Source organism: Populus trichocarpa, chromosome 1, assembly GCF_000002775.5.
Source record: "Populus trichocarpa isolate Nisqually-1 chromosome 1, P.trichocarpa_v4.1, whole genome shotgun sequence".
Classification (NCBI taxonomy): domain Eukaryota; kingdom Viridiplantae; phylum Streptophyta; class Magnoliopsida; order Malpighiales; family Salicaceae; genus Populus; species Populus trichocarpa.
The window spans coordinates 5623128-5643986 of NC_037285.2; the positions used below are offsets into that span (position 1 = coordinate 5623128).

Genomic DNA, 20859 nt, shown 5'->3' on the forward strand with positions numbered 1-20859 from the left:
TCTCAACCATCAAGCGGACCTTTTTCGATTTCACACTCAAAGATATATATATATATATATATATATATATATATATATCAAGCATGTTATGTGCAACCTTTTGTCATGGATGCTGTGGTGGCATGGTGGGTAACTGTGAGTGGAAATTGAGATGGCCCGTAAAGTTGCAATCCATGAAATATAAATATGCAGGCCTGAATACATTGGATCATGACAGTGTAGTCAAGTTGTAACTGAAGGCTTTTGTTTGGAATTTCTGTCGTTGTCAGAAATTCAGTTCGGACACGAAACAAAGTCTAGGACCCAAGGCTACGAAGCATAGCAGCAGGCCAGTTCGTTGGGGTCACTTGCCCTCATCTCTAGAGACTCGAAAAAGCACCAAGCCCTTACTTGCACGATCCTGTGTTCCATGAAACAATCTTTCCAGAGACGACCATTGGACTAAACTGGGTGGTTTAATTTGAAGTCAAATGATGATATACAAGAAGGTTTTAACGAGCACTCATGCCTTTGTTCAGATGTTCTTGTGAAGCATTCATGGCTACAGTCAGGTAAAATGGATTTAAATCAAACAACATGTTTGCTTAAAACTCATGGTCCCTTGTGGGAAACGAAATTTACTTAAGCTAATCATATTGATGTCCCTTAAATGAACACGTGCATCCACATTCTCATGCTTTGATTCCACCAAAAATCAAGAGGGGAAGATGAAGATAAATGAAGGGGAATCCTATACAGTAGTTGCAGGCACAACAATGCATATTTTCTTGGGGGAGGGTCAGCGTACAGCTAGCTAGAGGCCCCTCAACCCGAGCTAGTAGTGCCTTGGATTCCCCTCCGATATATGCCCACTTTACAGGAGGTTAAAGCCACAACTTTACAGCCATCAATCATCATACATATATCTCTGCAGTGATTGCCGCACAAAAGTATAGGAAAGAATGGTACGCAGCTATGAAGCTGAGAGAACGTGGAGGAGGAAGAGGATATGCTTAACTTAGGAGGCTGAGTTTTGGAAAACAAGGGGTCCAAATGAGCTGCTTATGGAGACCCATGATATTAACACATTTTGCGCAGGCAAAAGTCGTCGGAGATCAGCTAGCAAAAAAGCACTCAAACAGTACATTAATTCATAATATTACAAGAACTTGGTATCCCTCACAAGTTAGTATTGAAAAAAATGACCATTACAAATGTATCTGGGCTACTTTGTTTAGGAGATGAGGTGCAATGGCAACAAGTCACTATATACTTGTCTTGGAAGGATCAGATTCTCGTTTCTGTCTCCAGAGAATATAGTCTTTACCCTCAAGAAAGCTGAAGATACAACAATTCTTATCCAATCCACGAAGGGAGAAAAGAAGAGAATATTTAGGAGATTATCCTCCGAGGGCCAGCTTAAAGGAAGAATACAGAATTGAGGAGGGCGTGGTGGTCACTAAATTAAAAGCCATTGGGAGTTGAAACCATACATATGCCATTGCCTGCCCACCCGCACATGCTGTCTGTGCCCATATGCCCCCACTCCCAAGACTCCTTTAATTTTTCATTTCATCATCCCATTCTATCTTAGCCCCATCACTGAAAACTCCCAAAAAAGCCTGTCTACACAGAAATATTTGACATTAAAAAGCAGCATTAATTTATATCTGTAGTTAGGTAATCAAGCCACTTAACTATATTTGTTTCTTTATGGTCACACTATATGCCATGTAATATGTTGATCATCTCCCTTCTCTCTGTTTTTTTTCTCTCCCCCTTCTATGCTGCCACTTGTAAATCAACTTCATCTACGAAGGTGGGGCTAGAGTGCTAGGATGTTGAGATGCCAAGGCTGTGTATTGAAGGTGCCTTGGACAGGTGATCAAGTGGTCATTACGGAGTCCGCCTGCTTGCATGAATGAATGGATGACAGTTGGACCAACAAATCTAAACCCTCTCTTCACCATGTCTTTGCTTATGGTTTCTGATTTTGAGGTCTTCACAGGGATCTTTTGGCATGATTTGTATTGGGTGAAGATAGGTTTGTGATTAACATATTCCCACAAGTACTTGTCAAATGACCCAAATTCCCTTTTAACCTGTAAAATTAAATTAAAATTAATCAGGATAATTTACACAGTAAAGTCTCTCAATCATGTCTATTGACTTTGTAACAAAGCAAGTATTTATACATCCATACATAGTTTCAAACGCAAAGGCAAACTGTGGTTAGTGTTATTAGGTCCACCTGTTCAATTTTTAAATGATTCTTAAGACTGTTACTTAACTATTAAATCAATCCCAACCTAAGATCTTTTCTAGAAGAACCTTAATTATGCATATTTCTTATCGAATGAGAATGTCATTGGTGAAGTAAGATGTTTGATTCCATCAGTATAGTAAAAAGTTCAGAGGCTGAAATGACTGTTAAGAAATAATGAACAAGTGACGAAAGCTATGTTGCATCACCTCCATAATCTTATTAGAGTTGTCTACCACTCCTCGAACTTGGCTTGTGTCTATGCCATACTCAGCACTGATTGATGCTATTTTCTTTTCAGTGAATTTGGCAACAACTTCTGCATCAAACCCTGAAAAGGCCTCCCTGCAGTAGACATCAATGTCCAAAAAGAAAGAAAAAAAACCATTTAATCACAATTTCTCTGTCAATTAACTCAACGCAACCAATTCTATTTTTTTCCCTCGTTGAAAGCACACACCTGAATGCCTCTCTTTTCTTCAAGACTGAAGTCCAATCTGATCCAACTTGTGCACCAGTCAGTACTAGCAATTCAAACAGCATCCTGCATAAAAAGATCAGTCCTCTAGTTTCATGATTCATGAGTGCCATCATATACATTGTGTATGAGTGAAGAGAACTTACTTATCATCATGGACAGGAACGCCCCATTCTTCATCATGGTAAGCAACATAGATAGGATCTGGTGAAACATAAGTATAGACTGAACACTTTAGTTACTTTTTTTTTGTACCCTTTAATTGCATAGAAAGGTTAACTCAATCAAATGGAATATCAGTGATTCGTTTGATACCTGAATTAGGAGTGATAAAACTACATCTCTTTTCCTCTCGAGAGATGGTATTTGTAGCCGGAGAATCAGCAGGAACAACTTTCCCATGATACTTAGCAGGCTTTGTTCTCCCATAATGAGCAATTCGCATTTTTCTTTGTTCTTGCATAACAGCAACATGTTCCCTCCTAGCAGCCGCTATGCTGCCTGGAGACTCAACTAACAAAGAGGAGTGTTTCATAGCAAAAGGGTCAACAGAATGTGGAACTCCTACAGTGCTAGATTTCCTCGACTTCTTTACCAAACTAGCTGTCACTTTTGTTGTGCTACGTGGTGTCCAAACCTTTTCAGCACTAGTATTTAACCCGTCAGGATCATTTCCTCTCTTAACTGCTGGAGGCACAGGTGATTTTAATTTGGGAGAGATAGGGGGGGACAGTCCTGAAGGCTGCTTAGTTTTAGTACCTGCGGCATTACCAGCTGGTTGCATTAATGGTATAGGTGGTACTGCAGCTGGTTCCTGAGTAGGAGACTTTGCAGGTGAGTTCTTTTTAAGTGAATTGCGTCTTTCCAAGCTAGGAACTTGATTGGATTTTGGCTGAAGGACCGGGCGGCCATTAATCTTAGCAATAGGAGTAGCAATATTATTAGCACTTCGGTGCAGCCTAAATTTAAAGGAACACATAGTGAATATGTGCTTTGTATGGACAGCAAAAACAGAGGAGAGTGAATGATTTGGGTGCAAGAAATTATTGAGTGAGATGAGAGATGGGCAATGGAGATCGAAGGCGAAGGACTTAAGGAGGGTTTGGGAAGGATGTGGGGTTTATAAACTGGGAAGTGGGGACAGAGCAGAGGGAGTGGTAACATGGGTGGGTTGGGGTCTGCCATACATTTTGTGAGGGGTATTGCTTTTGGGGTAATATGCGAGCACAAAGATGACAATGACTCCACGGTCTAGATTAGAGTTGTTAATATTTCTCTCAAGAAAAAATGAAAGTGTGGGGATGGTGGTAGTGCCAATGCCAGCCTTCACATGGACCCTCAAATTGGGAATTTTTTTTTAAAAACAATATCACAGTAAACTAAAAAGAATTAGCAAATTAATATAGGTTCAAAAAGATTGAATGAAATAGTACAATTTGATCATATTTCGTTTCAGAAGTGCGACATGGTCAAACTCTATTCTTTTACATCAATCGGTCGACCGTTTGGATCTAGTTGTATTAACCGGTTAACCATTTCACATAAAAACCATATTTTTATGAAGTTTTTTCTTTAAATATGTTTTATGAGTCAAAATATACATCTTTATTCAATTTAGTAACTAAAAAATAGACTCCAATTAAAATATCAAAAAATTATTGTTTATATGGTATGCGTGATTCTGAGTAGTCAGGTGTAAGTATGCCATAACTAAATGAGAATTTGCCCCAAACAGATTACATGGATGACCTAACATATGCATTTATAGATCAATGTGACAGGTCTAGACTCAAGAGAAGGTTTGGTCGCGTTAGACTAGAATAACAGATTATAACAACTCAAATTTTTTTTGATCCGACTGTTGGATTGCACTCAAATTTTTACAGGAATTTCCGAAAGCCATTTTCCCTATAGTAACCACTGCTTCGCCACGCGAACTATTGGATCTTTATATATCAAAAATCTTGCCGAGTCTCCTTGTTTTGATAGTTTTGAGATTTTCCTTTTATTTTTAGAACCGGTCAACCGAATGAGCCATAAATAGCACAATTTTACCATGTTGTATAATTTGACCATATCCCGCTTCTAAAGTATGACATGGTCAAACTATGCTAATTCGCAAAATCTTTTTGAATCTATATCAATTCAATATTTTTTTTTAATTTATTGTACTAATTTCCTAATTTATCCCTTAAATTGCCTCTTCTTTTTGTGCCTTTACTGCTCAATAGTCCACGATCTCTTCCCTAATCCCAAGTTGGAGTGAGGATCAATGAGAGAATCATTGCTCTCTTGAGCTTGCTGGAATTCTCAAGTACAAGGATATTTGGTTTTGGTATGATATTAGCTTAAGTTTAGTTGTTGAACTAATCAAATTAAAGTGGCTAAAATCTTCTGGGACCTTGTTTTATGGTTATGGCAGATCTTGTTGTCATCTTTGTTTAGAACAGCTTGTCTTATTTTAATCGTTATCTTTTTGAGACGATGAGTATTCATGTCAAATGGTCCCAAATCTCAATTGTGAGACAATGGACCATCTTCATTGAACTTGAAGACTTATTGTTATTTTCTTGAACAATTTGAACTTCAAGACTTTGGATCATAAACCCTTGAGTGTTTTAATTAATAAATGATTGAATTTATTTAATACTATTTAGCAGGGAGTCAACTTGCTGTGTGTGTGTGTATATAAACATAGTTGAAGAGAGAATATGTTCAACTATCTTAGGCTATACAAAAATCTTTGATGGTATATCCACATTTCCACAAACATTATTGCTAAAAAACATGACTTCCAAGTTAATTTTTACTTGATTTTTAATCAATGGTGTCATTGATATAGATGCACGAGGAATGGATTAGTGGGGTCAGAGGTCTTTCTTTCTCATCAGAGAAATATTATACTTCAGTACTGACCAGGGAAGCTCACACATTGAACAATATTTGTCAAAATTGGCACCAGATAACCATGTGACTTGAGGCTGTAGTAACAATGAAATGAATTTAAGAGCGAACCATGAGCAAGATTTTGGATAGAATATTGCTCCACATAGATTTGGATTGCTTTAATAGCCAAAAACAATCTAGTGACATCGGTTGTTTGTAAAATAATTTGAACCTGAATGCACAATATGATCGTGGAAGCTCCAAACCTAAGTAATTGGTGAAGAAAATGAAGATGTTGCTAGTGATTTGGGCTATATTTTAATATAGAGACAGCTCCTTTATACATGTCCAACTTAGATGGATGAATCAAAACCTGAAGAAGTTTTTAATTTTTTTGCCTGTCCTTGACAAGAAGAACATCATGGATAGGATTTGGGACACACTGACGCGAAAGGGTTCACGCGGAGGGCTGTGGATCCCAGTGATTAGGGCTGCTTTAATAGCAATCAACACTCTAGAACCACCATTGATGCCCAATCTACATCTTGGAGCTTTCAAGCAATTGTTAACAGCGCACATGACTTGAGCAATGATAAGGCTAGGATCATTAACGACAAAAATTGATGCTTAGATATCATCTACAGTTTATTTTGTTGGGTCAATTACATGATTGTCCCGAACATCTGTGTCCTCTACAGTGTATTCTGTAGGTAGAACTTCAAACACAATCCTTCGAGGGTCATACGCAACAATATATATGTATGTATACATACTGTGAAACCAATACGGAATTTGTTAAAAGTGTTATGTGTGTTTGACTTCTGAAACAAAAACGAAGCAAGATGGTAATACAGTGCAACGTATTTATGACAATGATTATAATAAAATCATATTTTACGACCTCATGAAAGCAGAAATGCGTACATATATTTTTCAGTGGGATTGGTAGGGTTCTAATGATATAGAAATCCCTTTTTTCCCCAGTGTTTCTTGAATACATAAATGAAGGAACAAAAAAGATATTCAAGTAAAATCTCAGTCAAAATAGCTATAATTCCGTGGCAATGAATTTAGGTTTTTTGTAAATTAAACTGATGAATAGAACATGAGCGTATATATAAAAGCATCTTGAGGCTTCTCTCTATTAGCTTAACATATATCTGGGATGATTTGGTATATTTATTTACAAATTCCTTGTAGCCATCTCGGTTGAAATGTGATTAGAGGAGGAACAAATCATGTGCTTCTCTAGCACACTTGCATCAATAACGAGAGACATTTCTCAGACAATTCCATGCGAAAAACGTTATCGACATTTTATACGGTAGGCCGTCTGATTTTCTCATTGATTTGACAAAAAGAGGGTCAATAGTCAATTATATGAACCCCTTCCCCGATTTCTGAAAAAAAAAAAAAAATTCTGTCTAGTCAAATTCAAAGGATTTATACAGAAAATTATCTTCCTTCTAAAAGAAAATTATTTGGCATCGCAAGTTTGGCCAAATGAAAGATTACATAATCTAGTTGCTCTTTTTTTTTTCTTAACAATAAGTTGCTCTTCTTTTGGCCCACGATATAGGTAGGCACAGGACTGTTCAAACTCATCGATCAGTGACAGTATTGTTTAGATACATGTAAAATTCTATTGCATGTTTCTTTACTGTGATAATTAAACTGTATCAAGGGAAAATATTTCACATGAGATTGCAAGTAGCTTAAACAATATTCTTGATGACAGAATCCTGAAAATTAAGGGACAGAATACTATGAACAGCAGGTAATTAAAAACCTGAATGTTAGATATCTTTATGCCTTGTATAGCTTTGGCATGCAATCGACGAGCGTTTCTATTTCCAAGAATGACATGGAAGACTTTCATGCAGTTTCCATACATTTATCTTATCAGACCTGTTCTATTTCCGAGAAAGTTAATGCCATGGAACCCTTCCATATAGTTTTCATATATTAAGATTAGTTCTTCTTGGTATTGATAAGCACTTTCTTGACGTCTTCTTCAGAGAGAAAACCTTCCAAAATGCATTATTGTACTTCGTGAAAACCAAATGTTGAGTTTTTCTTGTGTCCTTGAGCAATCCGCAACAATTTTGAATTAAAACAGTTGGTCACGGGATCATGAAAAGTGCAACTCAATCTTGTTGCTAAGTAAGCTAATCTATGGTGGGACATCCTCGACATCGACATGCTCTCCAATAATATGTATGACGATGCCCACCAAAGGAAATTTGGGACACAAAACCTTACAACCTGGGTACTGATTAATTACCCGGAGCTGGTTTCATCTGTTTTATTTCTGTCTCAACATAACAGGGTCTAATTATTTTTAATCCCATGTAATATCTATGAAATTATAGCGCATCTTTTAATTTTTCATCTACATGTACCTGGAATAACTTGATAATTATTTGTTCCCATGCTGAAATTTTGAAGATTTATTCATGGTCTGTTTTCGTTGATCAAGCAATATTTTTGCAGCTCATCTTCTTTCACTGCATGCAAGCCATACTTTAATAATTTAATGTTCAATAATTCCTCTGGAAACTCACATCAAATTCCAATGAAACAGTAACCCAAAAACAAAAGAAAAAACTAAATGAAGATTAGTGCACATAGTCCTGTGTACTCTTATGAGCTGTAACAAGCCAATCTTGATCCCATTGAAAGGGAAGGGCTAGGTGGCTTTGTCCCATTTGTTTACTCTCCAAGTTAACAGGAGGCCAAAGTGCCCCAAGAGGTCGATAATGGTGCCGGCATCTCTCAGTGTCAGCATTCTGTCTGACAATTACCAAATCATTTACAAAAGAAAATACAGATCAATATAACTGTTGAGGACAGAGACTTATCATATTGTATATTCAAGTGATTTTAGACCCTATATAAAGGGTGCCCTTGGCAACTTCTGAATTCATCGGGACCTTATGTGTACGATCCTTCATCATCATAGTTTTGCTAGGTCATGGCTGTATCTGCAACCAGAATATTTTTGTGCCCCAACAATCTCAAGTTATTTGAGGCCTGAATGTTGTCTATTAACATTATGTCTGGCTCTCCCAATTTATCTTAGAAACGTAGCAATTTAGGTCAATTGTTTTTAATGAATGGCAATGCAAAATATTTGGAATTTGCCAATCATATAGCAGAAAATTCAAAGTGTCCTTCAAATTTAAAAACTGGAACTTAAAAGCAGATTTTATCACAAAAGAACGCGAACATGATTAGTTAGGTTGTCCGATTTCTTGTGGGACCTATTGTTGTGGCCACTTATTATGCCTTGGATTCATATTGAAAATTCCCTTCTTTATCCTAATTGAACTTAAACTAGTAACCTCAAATTATCAATAACTAAACCGTGTGGCTTTCTTACATAAACGCATTGTTGACTTTTTCACCCATTATGGATTGGAATAATATATATTTTCTGAATTCTCAATTTGGTCATGAAATATTTTTGCACATTTGAGGTTTTTTTAGTCCAATTAGAACTCAATGGCATATAGAATTCTTAAAATGGTGTGGCAATTGTCATAACTAATTTTTAAGTTATTCCACAAATTCATTTTTTCTTTCAAAAAAATAAAATAAAAGCTGACAACGTGGAGAAAGCAAACCGGGAAGGATTTCAAACATATAGAAAAATCAAGCTGCAATTTTGGATGAAATTCAAAACCTAATTGTATCCTATTATACCCAAAACCAAAGAAACAATGCAGATTCAATGCCAAATTAAATGATTATCGGACAAATCTTCATAAAAATTAAGTCCAAGAACATAATTAAATTTTTAATAGGCCAATTTGATTTAATCATGGGTCAAATTAAAGATTAATTATGTTTAAGATCTAATTTGGTCCAATTGAAGGATTTAATTAGGTGTAATGACTTAATTATACTTTAAATTAGTCAAATTAATTTTATTAGGGGCTTAATTGGTGAAAAATTAAGTTTGGGATCCCAATTTGAGCTTAATTGAGAAGATTGAAATTATAAGAGATCAAATTTAATTTTTACCAAGTCAATTGATTGAAATTAGGAGCAAAATCACAAGAAAATTAGAGTTTTGTGGTCAATTAGAGGTTCAATTGAAAAATATCACAACCAAGAATCAATTTGCAAAAGGTGTCAAACTACAGGGGTTCAATTGATTAAAATCGGGGGTGAAATTGAAGAAAATTAAAAGTTTAATGATCAATAATGGGGTAAATGGAAGAAATCTTAGATCAGGGACAAAAATGAAAAAGATGCCGAAATCTAGGGCTAAAATTGAAGTTTTCTAGGGACCAAATTGCATGAAATTTGAAGTTTGAAGCCAATCAAAGGTGTATATGAGATAAATTAGCAATCGAAGGACCAAAATAAACTTTACCAAAACATCATTGTTACTGTTCATCTTCTCTTTTAATTTTATCTGAAATGACAACTCAGGGAGGTTACTTTGCAGGTGTATTTAATGCCTTTAACCTCCATCAAATTTGACAACACCTGAATCAAAATGATCACCTGACATCTGACTACACACCAATGTGGTCCTTTTTGGTTGATTGACACCACAAACGTCATGGCGCTGGCCTAAAGAGGCTAACTCAGACATCCTTTAACTGACAGATTTGACATTTCATGGTGCCTACTTTGAGCATATGGTTGGGATCCTTCCCAGCAGAACCAAGGGCCAATATTTGACACTATTAAAGACAAAACATCTCTCTTCCACCCCCTATAAATAGGGGTGGATTTCATGGCCTTAGCATCGAGAAATTCAGGTCTAAAGTTGGCAAAAAACTAGCTTTCCTTACTAGTTATTCTGCCATTTTTCCTCCCTCTCTCCGCCATTCCAGCCATTAACTGCCACCATTCCCCTCACAAGCCAGTAGCATGACCGCCAACCGGCTGTCTCCACATCAGGAATCACCACGCTAACTTTTCTCTCTCCTTTATCGGTTTTTTCTTCTTTCTCCAGCACCAGCAACAATGAACTGCCATGCCAGCTCCTCCATGAACGACTGCCATCAGCCTCTCGTCGACCAGCTCCCAGACCAGCAACTCCTTCCACACCACGTCAACTTCCCCTTCTCTTCTTCTTCTTCTTCTTCTTCTTTTTCAGGTTTCACTGTCTTTAAACAATGAAACGGGAATTATAATTCACGCACTGTTCATGCATCTTAGTCACTAGGTTGGGCCAGTGACTGAGTTGTGTTGGGCTGGACCTGTCTCGACCTAGCCCAGAACCCAAAAAAGAGATTTGTCGGGCCGACTTCGGTCCATGCTTTCTAGTCAATTCGGCCCAACAAGGATGGGCCCAACCCAATATATTTAATTATAATAATATATATTATTAAAAAATTAAAAAATTCCAAAAAAAATTCAAAAGTCCTTTCAAAAAATTATGATTTTCTCACATGTTTTTCTTATATCAATTTTGCATAATATCGGGTTGTATATTTACACTGTAAGATACAAATCTGATATTAAAATACCCGGTTTTCTTTGAAATATATATATATATATATATATATATATATATATATATATTTAAAAATCTCAAACATTTTAAATTAATTTCTTCTTTAAAAAAACAAAAAAAGTTTTGTTTTCACGTATACGCCCAAATCCTAAAGGTTTTTGAAGCATGTTTTCATAAAAAAAAAATATCATAACTAGTTTATGATTATCCATTAGGATTTGGCCAAAATATCAAAAACCCTTTACCAATCATTTTTTATATATTAAGGTTTAGATGTAAACTTTGATATTTGTGGGGTGTAAAACTACAAAATAAAGTACGCCCTTAGATACTAAAAATACATAGTATAAAGTAAATGTGATGCTAAAATTTGAACTCTAGAATGGTTAGGATTAAACCCGATTAGGTCGAGACTCTCTCACGAAGGGAGATCTATCTTAGACCTCAGAAAAAGAGCTACGAATAGAAACCTGACCTAGAAAAACAATCAAACAACAATGCAGTTTACCTTAGGTGGGGTGTACTGGGGGCGATGCATCTTTCCCTTACACAACTAGTCCCTTACCCAGACTCTCGCAGACCATAGGTTCCTAGTAACCATAATACTAGGCGGCGACTCCTGAATTTTAATCATAATTTCATGATTAAATCCAAAACTCTTTCCTTCCCAACAACAATACCTCATCAAGAGGCACTTCAGCACGTTGTTCCGATGTCGCACCTGCGATAGCAATGAACATGAAATGAGAAGATGACTCATGGCTTTAGCATAAAAGGATTGGTCATTTGAATTTCAGCAGCCTCAAGTTACTTTAGTAGAAATTTATGGTGTATGAAATTTCATTTATTATAGAGAATGGTGGTGTTTGTGAAGGTTGTGCACTTGAAAAGCATCATCGATAACCTTTTCCTAAGGGAGTAGCATGGAGAGCCAAAGAAGAGCTTGAACTTTTGCATACAAATGTGTGGGGTCTTATGAAAATTCCTTCAAATTCAATGAATAAGTACTTTATTATCTTTATTGATGATTATAATAGAATAACTTGGGTGTATTTTATGAGAAATAAATTTGGAGTTTTTAGCATTTTGAAGAAGTTTAAAGCACTTGTTGAAAAATAAAGTGGTTGTAAGATAAAAGATTTAAGAAATGATTATATAAATGAGTGAATGTTAGGTGAATTTAAGAAGTTTTGTGAAGAAGAAGGTGTGAAAAGGTAACAATGAGTTATACTCCATAACAAAATAGGGTATTCAAGGGGAAAATCAAACAGTAATGGAAATGGCCAAATTTATATTGTTTGAGAAGGGTCTTCCAGAAAGTTTTTGGGTTGAAATGATAAATAGAACAATTTATTTAATCAACATGTGTCCAACAAAAGCTTTAAAAAATCAAACACCATTTGAAGTTTAGAGTATAAGGAAGCCTTCGGTGAATCATCTAAAAGTGATTGGTTGTGTGTTATGCTTAGATTCCAAAGGAAAAAAAGATATAAGTTGAAAGAAACTTGTGATAAATTTATTTTTCTTGGCTATAGCTTTATGTTAAAAGGCTATAAGTTGTATAATTTGAAAACTAGAAAAGTTCTTGTTAGCAAAGATATGTTGTTTGGAGAAAAATAAAAATAGAATTGGAAATAAAGAAAAATTAAAAATGATAGTGATTCAACTTATGATTTAAAGTAGAAATCAATTCAAGAAGAAAAAAGTGAAAAAGAATAAGAGTATCCAAATCCTAGAATAAGTATATCATTATCTTATAACTCCACTTCAAAGACAATAAGAAGTTTAAGTGAGATATATGTAATGTGCAACTTCTGCGTTGTTGAACCAGAGAATTTTGAAGAAGCAAGCAAGAAGAAAAATTAGAGAAGAGCTATGAAAGAAGAAATAGAGATGATTGAGAAAAACAACTTAGATGTTAGTTGATAAGCCAAAAGACAAAAAAGTGGATTTATAGCATCATCAAGATAGTTCTAAAACAACAAGGAAAGAGTGATAGCTAAAGATTATTTTCAACTGTCTAGAATTGATTTCTATAAAATTTTTGCTTTGGTAGCTTGTTTGGATACCACTAGAGCACTCATTGCTCATATAACTCATAAAGGCTAGTTGTTATACCAGTTTGATGTAAAGTCAACCTTTTTAAATGGGGAGTTGAAGGGAGAATTCTATGTACAACACCCACAAGGTTTTGTAGTTAATGGAAAGGAAGATAAGGTGTATTTGTTGAACAAGGAATTATATGGCTTGAAACAAGCTTAAAAAATTTGGTACAACCAAATTAATAGCTATTTCATTCAACATGGGTTCGAGAGAAGGAAAAATGAGCCACTTTATATGTGAAGAAACAAGGTGAGAGTGATGTTCTTATTGGTATATTATATATTGATGATTTAGCGAGTAGTAATGGAGGATAGATTAAAGAGTGGAGGATAGATTAAAGAGTTTACGAAATAAATGATGAGAAGATATGAGATGAATTATAAGAGGCTGCTACATTATTTTTTGGGTATTGAGATTTATTAAGATGATGGAGTTATTTTTATTTGTAAAAAAAAAAAAATATTGATAAAATCTTTAAAAAATTCAAGTTGCGAACCCGTTGATGTGCCTTTAATAATGAATGGAAAGTTAATAAAAGATGATAAAGGAAAAAAGATGGTTGTTATTTTTTTATAAAAGTTTGATTGAGAACTTATTGTATTTGATAACTACAAGGTCTAATGTAATATTTGCAGCAAGTTTATTTTTTATGTTCATGAATTCTCCAAGGCACTTTTATGTTGGAGCTGCTAAAAAGATACTTAAATACATTCAAGACACGTGGATGTATTGATGATACGATAAGTGCTTTAGACTATGCCTTTTCTCTTGGTTTAGGTGTGTTTGCTTGGTGTTCGAAGAAGCAATAATCAGTAGCTCAATCGTTTGATGAAGTTGAATATGTTGTAGCTGATTTAGCTACTCTGCAAGCTATTTGGTTGAGAAGAATTATGAAGGATATGAGGAGAAAAGCAAGAAGATACAACAGCATTGTTTTGTGACAATAAATCAGCTATAACAATGACAAGGAATCTAGTTTTTTACAGTAGAACCAAGCACATTCACTTAAACATCATTTCATTCATGAAGCAATTTAGGAAGGAGAGGTTGATATGGAGTTCTGCAAATAAGAGGAGCAGGAGGCTGATATCTTTATAAAAATATTGCCAAAGGATAAATTTCAAAAGCTGAGAAATGCACTACGAGTTCAAGTTCAACATATTAAAGGGAAGAATGTTAAGGTTAATATGCTGTAACTAGTTAGGTTATTGTGACAACTATTTAACCTTGACTTTAGTTAGTTAACTTGTGTTAAGAGAAAGTAATTAGAGTTAGATTAAAAGATGATTAAGATGAACAAATGTAAAGCTGAGATGTGTTGTTTTTTTGTATATATATATGGCTGAATGTTCTGGACATGTATGAGAGAAAAAGAAAGAAGAAAGAAAAGAAAAGGAGTGTTAAGTTTCTGCTGTGTTTTTTTCTTTCCTGTTTATGTTGTTCTACAGAAAATTGCAGGTCTGTTTTTCCCTTTACGAGATTGTATAATGGTGTTGTTTTGACCACACACAAGCTAGTAACTTAGCCAACAATATTATTATTGTTGTTGTCGTAGTTTTCCACCATAGCTAACACACTATGAGTCCATGAATAAATTTCTCTCCATTAGCTAACGTGGACTGTTATAGTCATAATACTATTTAAAAGACAGCACATTGAAGAAGAAGAAGAAGAGGAGGAAGAAGGAGCCTTTGTAAATTAAACAACAGCCTACTGAGACTGTTAAATTTTACTACTCAAAAGCATTTACAGCGTAAATTTGAAAAGGAGAGACAGTATCGATCAGATATTACTTGTGACTACAAAGATTAGATGGTTATATTGATCCAATGAGGTGAAAGAAGCAAAGTAAAAAGATTTGCCTTTTTCCAAAGTCAGCATCAAATGCGTTAAGTTATATGAAAAAGACGGTCCTCTAGAGCAAGAACTCGTTCACCAGTTCACTATGAATCCAGGTATGCTCGCACGACATCCAATATTGGAGCTCGACAAATTGGACATTTTCCACTGCCCTGCCGCAGCCCGTGGGCGCATTTGAGACAGGTGCACATATGCCCACATCTGAAACATATCAGCATCATATCAGGCTATTAATGCAGCTCATGATACTGAAGAGAGTAGCAATGAAGGTTCAAAATGACAAAGGGTTTCACAAGCAAGTACCTATACAGAAAAGAGTCGACCTGCTTTCCATAGCAGATACAGCAGCTACGTTTGTTTGGTCTCCTATCAGGCGAATTCTTTCCATTCCCTTGAACTGTATCAATAATTTCAGACTTGAATTGTTTAACTGGTCATTCTTAAACAGCATAGTAATAAAGAAATATATTGAAATACGCAGAAAAGATTAAGGATGACACTTCTTCTTTCACAACCACCTCCAAGTTACACAAGATTAAGGTGTACTGTTGAATACACTACCTAGTAATACCCTCTTGCATGACCAGTGACCAGAAAAAAAAATGAAGCAAATATTTGTAGTAAATGTAAAGCAATCCCCCATTTAAAAATTATATATGATACATATTAGGTTGATTAAATTATTTTAAATGGGATTAGTTTTCTCAGCTCACCTGGATATACTTCCCGCGCCTTCCAGGAGTTCTGCAAATTCATTTGCATTTCCATGCAGCTCTGAATTGCTTTTCGGAGTTCTGACATTTCACGCTGAAGTTGCTCCATATGGCCTTTTAAATCGTACACGAATTCCATTTCCTGATCGTTTAGAGTGTTATTTCTTCCCTCATTAAGTTATTTAAGAACCTGCGAAGAAGGTAACTTCAAACTGTATAGTGAAAAAACTCACAAGTGATGAATGACTTTTAGAGGAAGAGTAACGCCTATCTTGATTGGAAGCTTGAGGTGGAAGAGGTAGGTGCAAAGGTGTAGTTTGAGCCTGTTCACAAAAATCAGCTACTTCATTATCATCACTGTAATTCCATGACCTAAACGGATACGGAGAATGCTGAGATGGTGAGGATTGATCAAAATAGTCAGTGGCTTCCATATATTGATGGCTAGATGGGCTTCCTTCTTCTGATATGCATTCTTCTTCTATTGTCTCTTCTACTTCACTTCTTCCATCCAGTTCTTGTTCTTGTTCTTGTTCATGCTCTTGTTCTTCTTCTTGATTGCCTGCTGGGTGTAAGTGCCTTTGGAAGTAAGACAACATCAGCTGTCCCATTCTCTCCTGACTATCCTCTTCTAGTTCTTCATCTTCTTGACTGGCTTGTCTTTGTGCATGAGACATCATCAATTGGTCTATTCTGTCTCGTAAGTCACCAGCAAGAAAATTTGAGACTGTTCCTCTGCAGTTGTAATGTGATGCATCAGATTTATGCACCGTGTAAATCAGTCTATTTCTTATTTTATGGAAACTGCTGTTAGTGATTTTTTATTGGAAAATGAAATAAGGAAATCAAGGCAGACTATCTTACCTTTCAAGGAGTTGCCTTATCTCATCATTGTCTGAGCTAGTACCAAGCTTCTCTTCATACCGTGCTTTTCTTTTATCTTCCCAATAACTTCGAGGGCGAGCTATATCACTAAACCAATCATAATTGATTTGTTCAAAATACTCCACCCCCTCCTCTCCTATCTCATTCTCATCCCAGTCATTCAAGGGTGGTGTTGTTTCAGAAGTTTCTGGTGGATCAAAAATTTGAATCAGCAGGCGTGTTCCTTGCCATGTGATACCCGAAACTGCACAAGTTTCTTCAAGAACTTTTTCGTTGACTTCAGATGTGGCTGATGCTGAATTCTCAACTTGGGGTTCACTCTCCTGCTCAGTACTAGTAGAAGTTTCTTGCTGACAACTATCCTGCAGGCTTGTTCCTTGCCATGAGACATCCGAAACCGCATAAGTTTCTTCATGAACTTTTTCAATGACTTCACGTGTGGCTGATGCTAAATTCTTAACTTGGGATTCACTCTCCTGCTCATCACTAGTAGAAGTTTCTTGCTGATAACTATCTGAAGTCAACTCGTTGTGTACGGAAGCATACCTCTGTACAATGCTATTGACCATCTCTGTAGTGCTTCTTGGAGTAGTAGAGTCACTCAGAGTTGTGGCTTGCTCCACTCCTGCACTAAATTTCTCCCTATATTGAATTCGGATTCCAGGTTAGAAAAGGTCTGATAAAAAGAAAGACAAGTAGGAAATATTACATATATGAAATTGGCCAAAAGAAGCTGAAAGTTGCCAAATGTTTCAGCATCAATTCTCTCAGCACATTTGAGTAGAGTTTCTATGGAAGCAACAATTGGATATAGCCTAGAAACATATCCAAATGGATCCAATTCATACAATATGATTGTTTTCTATAAATTCTCAAGCTATGTCCTAAATTTAGATTTCATTAGTCAATAATTCCCAACAAATGCATCCAAATCACACTCTTCGTGATGCGTGCTCAAAAATTCACTTGCTGCTGCCATTCTACTTTTACCAATTTGACAGTGCTATTGCTGATTATTATGATTTGCAAACTTGAATTTTGTTGTATGATGTAAATGACAGATATCATCAACTTGTTCAGTAAATTTAGAACAATGTCTTTGAGTTGACCAATTCACAAAAGCGCATGTGAAATGACACCAAGGAAATAATTTACTTGGTGGTAGACATAAAATTATCATAGAAACAATCTAATTCCAGCAATATGAACATTAGCATTCACTTTGAAAACATAATATTTGCATATAGGTGTTGCCAGGCAGTAAAAATTAGTTTTAAGATGCTATGGATCGATAATTTTGCATTAAAACTGGATGGAATTCACAATTTTACAGATGGTTTTCATCTGGGTGAGTTAACTGCCTATGAAAGCCTAGATATGAATATTGTGATACCTGAGATGCATGATGGTAGACCCTTGTTGTGAACGGTCACCATTGCACGATGTTGTTGATTGAGATGATCGCGGTCGCTGTTGATCTTCAAACGCCATACTACGATGCAGGAATCTCAGACGAAGCAAGGACTATAGAAGCATTAAAGCACACAAATAACTACATGTTTTCAAATGATAAGAACTAAAAAGAAAAGATTAACCAATTGCGTAGCAAAATTACGTTAACTTCTGGTATTGAAATCAAGAAATGAATGAAGAACTTGGCTTCACCTGAATGCGGCCACGTTGAGAAAATTTTGAAACAGCTTGGCGTTCTCCTAACCAGCCAAGCTCTCTATGCCTTTCTTGCTCCATTTGCAAAAGTAAATCATTAAAGGCTTGTCGTCCTCTTATCTTTGGTGGATTTACAACCTGTGGCAAGACTTTCTGCTCTGTCCGATCAGAACCTGAAGAATTCCTACGCTCTCTGGATAGGCAATCACCAGCACTGTTCAACTTCTGATCGTGATCATTTCCATCAGATGTTAGTCTCCTAATGATGTCAACAATCTTAACTTTATCGGGCTCTCCTGCATCTGTATCCCTGAAATGTATGGATGAAGGTGCACTCTTCACCGTGCCACAATCCACAAAAGTGTCCTCTTTTGTACTAGAGTCGACTATATCAGATTGTCTTGATCTCTCTTCAGCTCTGGATGATGCAGTTTCAATATGGCTAGATGCAGGACTTGTCCTACTATTGTTCTCTTTTGTAGTAGAGTCGGCTATATCAGATTGTCTTATTCTCTCTTCAGCGCTGAACAGAGCAGTTTCAGTCTGGCTAGATGCAGAGCTTGTCCTGCTATTGTTCAGGCTACGGGACCTATTAAGGCACGCATCCGATCGATGTAGCCTTGCCTCCCATATCTGAACGAGAGAAGAGGCCCCGCGATTAAAACTTTCAGAGTCTAGAGAGTTCTGTTGCATCGGAGATGATTTCTTCAAAGATGTAATCAACAACCCTGCCTCCTCACTCTGCCTCTCAATTGTTGACACCATTTGTCGAGCCTGCATAGCGGCCCATTGGTCAAGAATTCTTGCTTGCTTGCTTCTCCTAGTCGAAGAATCATTTACATTCTTGGCAATGCTATCTTGGTTACCGGGTAAGCGCCGTAAGTCTTGATGATGATCATCAATACTGGTATTAATATGATTTCTTGGATTGTCATTAGAGGCACAATCAGAAGAAACAGAGATGCAAGTATGGAGATTTTCTCTAACCAATCCTTGAAGATTCTTCTGAAAAGCAGCAGCAGCAGCCCCAGCCCTGGCATTGCTCTCTCTATTACATCGTTCATGCCGATTGTGATCTCTTAGAACACAAACAAACGGTGAAGACGAAGCAATCTCAATCTGGGAAGAAGCCATAAATCTAATAATGGGATATCACGACATAGAATAGAGTGAATGCAACAATTTTGTGCAAGCCATAAACGAGATACAACCCATTTTTCCAGAAAAAAAGAGAGGATGTATGGGGGGAAGGGTTGTCAACAAAACCAAACCCAGAAAACCTAAGCGGTAATTCTGGACCACAAAGAAACGTATGAATCTTGTTTTCAGGGTGCTAAACTACCCACCACCAGCAATACAAGTCATGCCTTGGCTTTTATTTCCTAATTTTAGGACTCTATTATAGAAAACTGCTGTATTGCCTTAAAAATGAATGGCCTGGCGTTGACAGGACTAAAATATCAGAAAGCAGGAGAAAGACTGGGATAGGATAGGTGTTACTGAAGGAAACAAATTCTGAGGAAACTTCACACGTAAAATAAAAACAAGTACTCGTGTTTTTGGTCTGGTGAAAGAAAGCCGTCGTGTTTCGTAGGGGTCCGTAAATCCCAAGTTTAGGAAGAAATCAAAAAATCATTGTCATCAGAGAGCAACTCTTTTCTGTACATACCATATGTGTAAACACCTCTAATCTTTTGACTCGACTGGTTTAAATATGCTAATTACTTTATTAGCTTGCCATGTTTTTTACGCTAAGCTTGATTTTAGGGCATCGTTCCACATTCTTATTGTTAGAGATTGGCAACTCACATGCCTATATTGGGTTAATGGGATTTTATTTTGTCTGTGAACATTATCTGATGGGATTCAGTTATCTCTGTGGGTGTGTTTATCAGCCATAAATCTGTTTTTTTTTAATTCCAACGCTGATTAGGGGAGAAGTGCATCGCAGAAGGGTATACTTACCAGCCAATTCTTATTTAACCATGCGTCTAGCACCACCAAAGAGTGATTAAGGACCTTCACTGACAATTATACTAGAGAGAAGAAAAGAAAGGGCCTTTGGTTATATTGAAAACCTGATGAAATTGCAAGGACAATATCCTCTCCAAAAAAAAAAAAAAAATTACATGAACCGGTGATTAATGACCTTGGAGTGCAGGGAAAAGCTAAATGAAAATAATTATCTCCTTGGGCAAGGACGAGGAAGATGAAAGTTCTTTGATTATGGATTTTCAAATTTTAACACTCAGGACAGCTACATGATTAATTTTCAATATCGGAAAGACACTTGACCATCAAAATAGATCTCTTCAGTGTTAAAGAGATAAAAATGTAATCTGCCAATATAAGATAAAAACGACATTAACTGTAACATTTTGTTTTGAGAGGGAAACTTCGTGTAACTTATTATTTGAGGCAGTAACAATTTTAGAAAATTAAATATTGTCCATGTAATTTTATTTTTTCTATTTGATGAGATAGTTTTTCTATTTTTATTTTTCTATTCAATATTAATTTTCTAGTTTTTTTTTTCTATATAAAGAAT

At 36.1% G+C, this 20859-nt stretch overlaps 2 protein-coding genes across 3 annotated transcripts; both read right to left on the reverse strand.

Annotated features, from left to right (window-relative positions):
• Positions 1-1099: 1099 nt before the first annotated feature.
• On the reverse strand, positions 1100-3854 carry LOC7491462 (uncharacterized). Of its 2 annotated transcripts, XR_002983367.2 has the most exons (6): positions 3036-3854; positions 2867-2924; positions 2703-2786; positions 2452-2587; positions 1678-2081; positions 1100-1601 (listed from the first exon to the last, which is right to left on the reverse strand). XR_002983367.2 is itself a non-coding variant. In XM_024607169.2 (5 exons), the coding sequence occupies exons 1-5, from the start codon at positions 3697-3699 to the stop codon at positions 1791-1793; spliced, it is 1233 nt and encodes a 410-aa protein (XP_024462937.2). In that variant the 5' UTR covers positions 3700-3854; the 3' UTR covers positions 1100-1790. The 2 variants fall into 2 exon arrangements, 1 of the variants encoding a protein (XP_024462937.2); XM_024607169.2 differs by having other exon boundaries at positions 1100-2081.
• Positions 3855-14883: 11029 nt separating this feature from the next.
• LOC7491463 (uncharacterized) lies at positions 14884-19740 on the reverse strand. Its single transcript, XM_024610688.2, has 7 exons — positions 18309-19740; positions 18037-18167; positions 16623-17285; positions 15992-16493; positions 15759-15900; positions 15349-15442; positions 14884-15246 (listed from the first exon to the last, which is right to left on the reverse strand). The coding sequence occupies exons 1-7, from the start codon at positions 19443-19445 to the stop codon at positions 15129-15131; spliced, it is 2787 nt and encodes a 928-aa protein (XP_024466456.2). The 5' UTR covers positions 19446-19740; the 3' UTR covers positions 14884-15128.
• Positions 19741-20859: the final 1119 nt, after the last annotated feature.